The sequence below is a fragment of the Ipomoea triloba genome, chromosome 1 (genome assembly GCF_003576645.1).
Source record: "Ipomoea triloba cultivar NCNSP0323 chromosome 1, ASM357664v1".
NCBI classification, from domain to species: domain Eukaryota; kingdom Viridiplantae; phylum Streptophyta; class Magnoliopsida; order Solanales; family Convolvulaceae; genus Ipomoea; species Ipomoea triloba.
The window spans coordinates 9,745,930-9,754,227 of record NC_044916.1 but is presented as its reverse complement, the minus strand read 5'-3'; the positions used below and the strand labels follow the sequence as shown (position 1 = coordinate 9,754,227).

Here is an 8,298-nt window from a genome sequence, read left to right as displayed (position 1 = left end):
TCTTTTATGTTTTTTTTTGAGTTTATGCAAGTAGGTGCTCCCGCTAGCCTCAATATCTCCATCGAAGGAGGCTCCACTGAGGATGATCTTGAAAGCTCTATGGACTCCATAGGTGGAGGATCTCCTTTTCCTATCAGTGGAAGCACAGTTGCTCCTAGCCTTGATATTTATGTACAAGTTCCTCTCGTGCGCAAGATATAACCATTGCCTCCCAAATGGAATCATCTACCACTGTTCGCATGGAGCTTGATACCGAGACTTGGGGTGGTCCAGGGAAATTCATTCCTGTCTACAAGGTTTAATGTTTTTTTTTTTTATAAAGATTTTGGACTATGATAATGTTGAAATAGCTATACTTAACTATGGTAAGGTATAGTTATTCATATCAACATTTGGAAGTTTGTTATTGTCAAAAGAGTCAAATAGATCCATGTACAAGAGCTTCTTCTTCCCTTTTCAAAGTCTTCTTCTTTCAAATTCCTCCCCTTCTTAACATGAACATTTGGATTTTAGTGTTATTTATTTTTATTTGTGGATTTCTTGCATCAATAGTTCTTTTATGTTTTTTGGAGTTTATGCAAGTCGGTGCTCCCGCTAGCCTCAGTATCTCCATCGAAGGAGGCTCCACTGAGGATGATCTTGAAAGCTCTATGGACTCCATAGGTGGAGGATCTCCGTCTCCTTGTAGTGGAAACTCAGTTGCTCCTAGCCTTGATATTTAAGTATAAGTTCCTCATGTGCGCATGATAGAACCATTGCCTCCCAAACTGAAGCATCTACCACTGGTTCGCATGGAGCTTGATACCGGGACTTGGGGTGGTCCATGGAAATTCATTCCTGTCTACAAGGTTTAAATGTTTTTTTTTTTAAATAGATTTTGGACTATGATATATATAATGTTGAAATAGCTATACTTAAATATGGTAAGGTATAGTTATTCATATCAACATTTTAAAGTTTGTTATTGACAAAATGGTCAAATAGGTCCATGTACTAACATTGATAGTTCATCCAATAATTTAATTTAATTTTCATATAATAATTTTAAAAATAATTTTCATATATCGATTTTTTATCTAGCATTTTTAGTCTTTTTTTGAATTTTTTTAGCCTATTTCTAACAATTATTTTTATTTTTATTTTATTTTTTTCGATTCTGAATCGTAATCAGAACCGTTCATACTATTTCAGTATGATTGCTACAGTGTCCGGTTAGGTTCGAATCGAATCGTGGTCAATGGTCATGCATACATATAAGCAATAATTTGTTGGAGAATAAAAATAAATGAAATAGTTATTTTAATGGTAAAAATGTCAATTGAACATCATAGGGAGGAAAATCGCCACTTTTAACATAACTGAGGGGTATATATGGATACATGAATAACTCAGGAAGAAAAATTGTTATATGCATATAACTTAGCGGAAAAAAATCATTTTTCCGTATAAAAATCATGATTAAATACACTCCTTTGAATATATAGTCAATTTAATTTCAAAATTTAACACTAAATTATACATTGAATTATCTTTTAACATTATTTTTAAGTGAGATTTCTCATTCACTAAATCAATAACTCGGGTTAAACAATAGTATTTTAAAGATCGCTGCGTATACTAGTTCATTGAAAATCCAGCAGTAGGGTTACCCTAGGAAAATTAACCACAACTGAGCCAGCAATACAGTGAAAATGGTTTTGGCGGGAAGGGTACAAACCAATGTAACACCCAATTTAAACTCCAACCAATCCTCATTCTTTCTCTGCACTCTCAATTCTTAAATCGATTTCTCTCCCCCCTCTCTCTCTCTCTCTAGAATCGCCATTTTTCTCTTTGGAACAATGGTGGACCGGGGCCGGCGACCGACTGTTGCTTCCGGAAATGGGAATGAAGACCGCCCAGAGGTTATTTCGGAATCACCGGCAACGGATTCTGAACTCGCTCGTCTTCAACTCCGCCAACGCTGGGAGTTAGCTTCCATTCTCAACTTTCTTAACGTAAGCTCTAATCTTTTCTAAAGATTCAGTCTTTTTTTTCATCCAAAAATCAAATTTTCCTTTAAAACTTTTGATCTAATATACCCTTAAATGTAATGGGTACATAACTGGGTATACACTTTGTATTTGTGGGTATGAATAGACTAGCGTTTTTGTGATCTTGCTGATGCATTGATTAAGTATCTTGCATAGTAAATTGAAATGAAAATTGAAGGTTTGTGGGCTATTGATAGGTTTTTGAGCCAGTTCTTGGGGTCGATTTTAAAATTTCAGCAGAAGAAATAGAGACAGCACTTATTGAGCCAAATAGCTCACTTGCTCAGCTTCATGTTGCACTTCTGAAGGTACGGTGCCTGTACATCATGGTTGCTTTTGTTTATATGCATCATTTTCTTGTTATTTTCAGCGTTTACTCTATTGTGTAGTATACATGAATAGCCTGTAAGGCAGTATTTTATAAGTTGTGGTTTTATAGCCTAAGGAGGCACATGTTAAAAGACAGATAGGATAGTTCCATAATAGTATGCTGGTGGTTCCTTCTGGTTTAGGCTGAGTAATTATATATAATATTGGATTTTATCTTTGCATTAAAAAAAGAACTGCTTGAGGAATCATTCAATCACTAATGTATTAACTTTGATACACAGTTCATTTAAAAGTAGTATTTACTTTATTCTTTGTTTTATTTTCAAGTTCTTTTTACTATCTTGTGATTGTTTTGTACTGTTAATAATATATTAATATGCTATTGAAGCTTTACTATAACTAAAAGCACAATGCTATATGGTGAAGGAGTGATATTGGAGAATCATTGTAGCACTTTTCCAAGGGAGAAACATACATTTCCCTGCTTTAAAATTTCTTTTCAAGTGTTATTTCTGAATTGTAGAAAATCTGTTATCAGTTGATTATTAGGCACCAAATGATTATAAAACCAATGGAAAGTTGGAATTGAACATGACCACTGTATAAACTAGGCTTGAAAGAGTAGGAATAATTTAACTCTTGTCACAGCTGCTTAATTCTACTCCTCTAGTCTCTAGAGCTGATAACTAGAAAGAAGATTGAGATAAACTGTACCTAAAGTTTTAAGGAGAACAAACTCTATGGTCCTTCCATTAGGAAGTTATGTTCTGTGGTGGTGGATTATTAACTAGCTCCTTCACTACCACCGTTGTTGCCATAATGCATGTGCTGATTGTCAAGCTGGAGTTTATGTAGCTTGTTGTCGCACAAAAAATCATATCTTGTTTGGATCAGAGTTAGCAAAGCCTGCTGAGGAGGTCTGTCTAATTAGTTATTCACTTTTGTTATATCAGATGGAGAATGTAAACTTTTGAACCACCCATTTTCTGCATTGCTCTCAAGGTCTTGCCACTTTTCCTTGCAAGGGCTGTTAAATAATGTCAAATTGCCTTTATTAGAAGGGGGCAACAGTAGAGATAGAACTGTCCCAATGAAGTAGAGACTTCTAATTTCGAGGAGAACAAAATAAAAAGTTTTCTTTTTTCCCAATAAAATTCTTCTTCCTCTGTTTATTTACTAACACTTTTAAGTGCATGGATATACATGTATAATTATTAGTTCACTCTTCACCTTTATGAAATTTTTGGTTTACTACCAAAAGACAAGACTGCATTTAGTGAACAAGGCTCCCATTTTATTCACTGTTTTGGGGGAAGGAAGATGTATATGACCTTACCTCTGTTTTTAGTTTAAGTTTCATTTCTTAAAAATAAGATATAGAAACTAGATGGTGCAATATGATGTGGTCTGGGGACATGGATATGATGTAGGAAGGCAACAATACTTTTATCAATTATTTAATAGATGGTTTAGTTAGATTAGAATTGCTTAATAGTTGGTGATCTTAGTCTTTTAGGTGTTCCAATTATTTGATACAATTAGAAGTCTTTGTCTTAATTAGTTATCTAGTCTTAAAAGTGATTATTAGTTATTGGAGTATTGTATTTTCCCTATTATAAAAAGGGAAAATTCATTGGATTAATGGGAGAATTTTAAATCCCAAAAGGGGACTAGGGGAGATTTGGGATCTCAAGCAAACCCAGCCTTGAAGTGTGGCAGCCTGTGACTCAGACCATTACACAACACTTCTTGAAGATGCAGAAATGTTGATGAGAAGAGTAACTAAGAACATTTCAATCTTGACCTATGCATGGATTAGTTAAAGAGTGATGACATGATCCTAATAGCAGATTGGTATGAAAAGACAAACCAAAACATAATTGGATTGGAAATGCTAATGTTCGGATGCTAGTTCACAGGTTCAAAATGGGTGTAGTGCTTAATAGCATTGAATGGAAAATTAAATGCATATATCCTGCTGTAACTAGGTTGGGTTAAGATTTAGTTGAGTTGCTTTGTTAGATGTTTCTCTCTAATCTTTGGGAACATGTCAAAGTTTATAGATGGTTGACTGCAGTGTTGCTTAATTAATGAAACTCCTTACTTACATGATTGCCATCTTAGATGTGGATAAAAAGTTAAGCTTGATCATCAAATTATGACTATTCATGTTCTCTTCAAAGGAAGAGATATCTGTAAACAATGTTCTTCAAATGAACCAAAGGAGCAAAGTTCTTATACTGATGTTCTATTTTATCTTTTCTAGGTACCATTACAAAAGTTGTTAATTTGAAATATGGAATATTGGATGGACTCTGAATGTTAGTGTAAGAATATAACCTTAATATTGTAGGTTGGAAGCCTCTTCTAGTGTTGTTATTTTGTTTGGACCGATGGGGGATTGGGGTTTCCTTTTAACTTTTGACATTTATTACCAAAAAACATCTTCATGGTATTATAGAAACTTCAAAGTTATAAAAGGACCATTCTGCCTGTTCACGTTACAGATATGCTATACTTGTTAATAGGTTATTCTTTTTGCCCACTTCACAGTGCAGTTGATTTACTTTTGGAGCATTTATGGTTGTCTTTTATGCTATCATATACAATTGAAGTACATCTTTTAAAAATATATTGTCACAACTTTGTAGTGATTTTGTAGCTGGGTTAGATCTTTCATGCTGCAAGCTGACTATGTTATTAGGTACAGGTCAAGGGATGTAGTAACTGCAAATGCATAGGCATACATTTCTAGGTTATAGGTGTAGAAGTTATGAAAATTGAGCTTGTTAAATGCTTTTAATCTGAAGAGAAATTATTTGTTGCAATATGTACACTATGAATTGCAAACTTGTATGCTTGAATATTGCCTTTTACTCTTATGTAATGTGAGTTATGTGTGTACAGGGAATACCCCCTATGAGCAAACTACTGAAGCATTCTGATGGTTGGGTCACAGTACTATGTAAGAAACTCACAGTTTGGTGGCCATGGGTAAGCCATTCCTTCCAGGTCTGGTTGTTACATGTTTCCTGTATATCTAAATATGCTATTGTAATCCTATGGTATTCTATTGCAGGTAGCAGAAGGGGATTTTCCTCTTAGTCCAGCCAAAGGGTACTATCTCTCTGTAACAATCTTACTGTCTATCCACCATATATGTCAGTGGATGTTATATTAGTCTTTTGACGTCATTGTTTCTTTCAGAGAGGAAATATGCACATACAAGGCAGTCAATCCAATAATTCGCCTACTTCTTCTTAAAGCACTTTGTGAAATTCGAGCTGATGTATTACACTACCCCCTTTCCTTTTCTGTCTTTACTCCTTTATTTGTTGCCCGTCTTGTTATGCATTGGAAAAACAACTGATTTCGCAGAGTTTTTAAAATATTGAACTCAGAAAGTCACCATTGAGGACTTTGTGAACCTGCTGCCCATAACAAATTGTTTTCTTTATAGCAAGGTGATATTTCGTCCTACATTAATGATTCAATAAAAAATGGAACTGCTCTATCAACTTTTCGGAAAGATAAGCTTGGGGGAGATGGAATTGGAATTTCCTATTGGTAAGTTTCTCTTTTATTGTATTTTGAAGAAGCATAAATTCAATTTTGATGGCTGTTCTTTTCTGTATCAGGTATGATGGAAATGAGACTATTGGTCATAGATTGTATAAGGAGATTCTAAAAATTGAATCTAAACCAAAAGTTAGGGGGGTGGAAAATGGACTAGCAATTAGTTCTCGATGGGAGACGCTCGCAACTAATCTTGAAGAATTCCGTACCTTTGTGGTAAGAATACATTTTCTGTTCTCTTTCAAGCACTTAACTGTTCATTGCCTCACACTTTTTGTCATCACTGTCAGGATAATGTTTCAAACAGTGAAGTTAAATGGGAAAATGCTGTGGGTAAGGCTGTTCAAGCTGATGTCATTCCTGTGCTTGAGAAAATACAAAAGGTCAAAACCAGTGATTCAATTGCAGATGCACATATATGACTGTTTTGTTTCATAAAATGCATGGAATTTAGTATAAGGTCTTTGTACTGTACTTAATACATCTAAAGTTCTTTTCAACAGAAGAAAGACAGGGCTCTGAAACGAAAAAGGAGTCAAGATATGATTCTTGACAGTTTTAGACAGTCTGCTGTTACTCGTTCCTGCCGAAATCGTGGGCATATCAATTATACATTTGGTATAGTACTGATTTTATATATTAAATTTCAGTACTCTGTTTATAGTTTTTTATTTTTTATAAGAGAGGTACAGTAGACATATTTATTCTTTCTGGACCAACACACTTTGCTTGCATTTCTAAGAGCATATGTTAGTCAAACCGTTTTATAATATCGTTTTGTCATTTTACGAGGTTTTAGGAGGCTCGCAAATCATTACAGAAGATAGAAAATGGAACTGGGTAATCCTGGCCAAGATGGCTAAGGATACAAACTTGTAATCACAAGGTTACGAGTTCTAATCCTAGCCCTTTTGGTTTGAGTCGGTCAGCTATGGATAACCTAGGCTGGTTTACCTCCTTGTGGTCTTTTGCCGGTTAGGGTTACAAGGCGGGGTTTACCCAATGCACATCCTCGAGTAGTGGCTGGGAGTTTCCCTCGTCACCCCAAAAGATAGAAAATGAAACTATATCTGCAAGCATGGGAACATTTAGGGATTGTGTAGATTGAGGAAGAACTTTAGTGAACTCGGATTTTACTTAAATGCATCTAATACATTCTGATTGATTTTCATTTTTATGTTCCATAACCAACAATGATCTTTTCTTCTTTGCCAATTCATGCAGATGATTATGATAGAGCCATTAGTGAGGCCATAAAAGTAACAAAGTAAGTTTTTGATTATACATCTTGCTTTGCAGAATATAGATGGATGTCAAATACTCAAATATCAAATAATGAGGATTTATGCACATAACCTTTCTCTCTTTTAAAATAAATGGTTCCCATTTCTGTTCCTAGCTAGAATGCAGTTCTATTATCACCACATATAGCCTATCTGGCTGGTTCTTGATGGACTTCTTGTTTTATATATATATATGGTTTAGCAATAGGAGGACTACCAAAGAGCAAAGACACACAAAACAATATAGCGAGAATGGCACCGTTAATGGAACTGTCGATGACCACGAGGATTCTTTAGCAACTAGCTCAACTGGCGATGAATCCACGGGAAGTGACACAGAGAGTGAGCAGCATCCCGGGAGCGATGTTGCTGATGACACCAGTGATGAGAATGACGGGGAAAAGGTTGCTGATGACACCAGTGATGAGAATGACGGGGAAAAGGTTGCTGATGCTAGAGAAGAAGACACGATTACCGAACATGATTACCAGACAAAGGAAAGTTGGTTGGAGCACAGGCATAGGGATCCTCACTGCAACAAGAGAGGTTCTACTCTTCTCAGAAGAACTAAGGATAGGTTGATACAGAGGCCTATCCTTACTACTGCTGAGTGCGAGGTTGTTCCTGATTCAGAGGACGACGAATAGATGGTGCTGAAATTGTGATGGTTAATTGAATGATGATTGTAGATTAAGGTTGTAGTTTTGTTCTCAAGTATGCTTGAAATACTAGAATTTATTCCCCATTTCCAATGAAGGGCAACGACTTCATGAATGATTTAGGTATTTTTTAAAGCATCCAAGTCAAGATTGATTTCTTGAGCTTGTTTCTGATGTAAGAAAGGTTTATTACCTTGAACATCTGGGCTCAAAGCCAAATCATGAGAATGGTATGAAGTAGAAAGCAGATGAGGTGCATAGCTTTTATGCAGAAACCATGGACATCTGCAAATGCTGGCTTGCATTTATGCTTCCGAAGTATGTATTATATATATAGAAGTATGCATATATATATATATATATATATATATATATATATATATATATATATATATATATATATATATATATATATAT

General features: G+C 35.1%; 1 protein-coding gene across 1 annotated transcript; it reads left to right on the top strand.

Annotated features, from left to right (window-relative positions):
• Positions 1–1,660: 1,660 nt before the first annotated feature.
• On the top strand, positions 1,661–8,125 carry LOC115998177 (DDT domain-containing protein DDR4). The gene is made up of 11 exons (XM_031237671.1): positions 1,661–1,997; positions 2,231–2,341; positions 5,271–5,357; positions 5,443–5,480; positions 5,571–5,652; positions 5,824–5,930; positions 6,002–6,155; positions 6,230–6,322; positions 6,443–6,557; positions 7,164–7,206; positions 7,425–8,125. The coding sequence occupies exons 1-11, from the start codon at positions 1,842–1,844 to the stop codon at positions 7,867–7,869; spliced, it is 1,431 nt and encodes a 476-aa protein (XP_031093531.1). The 5' UTR covers positions 1,661–1,841; the 3' UTR covers positions 7,870–8,125.
• Positions 8,126–8,298: the final 173 nt, after the last annotated feature.

Coding starts and splice junctions, on each gene's coding strand:
- LOC115998177 (XM_031237671.1), top strand. CDS start 1,842: ATGGTGGACCGGGGCCGGCGACCGACTGTTGCTTCCGGAAATGGGAAT. Junction 1,998..2,230: donor CCATTCTCAACTTTCTTAAC/GTAAGCTCTAAT, acceptor GGCTATTGATAG/GTTTTTGAGCCAGTTCTTGG. Junction 6,156..6,229: donor AAGAATTCCGTACCTTTGTG/GTAAGAATACAT, acceptor CATCACTGTCAG/GATAATGTTTCAAACAGTGA.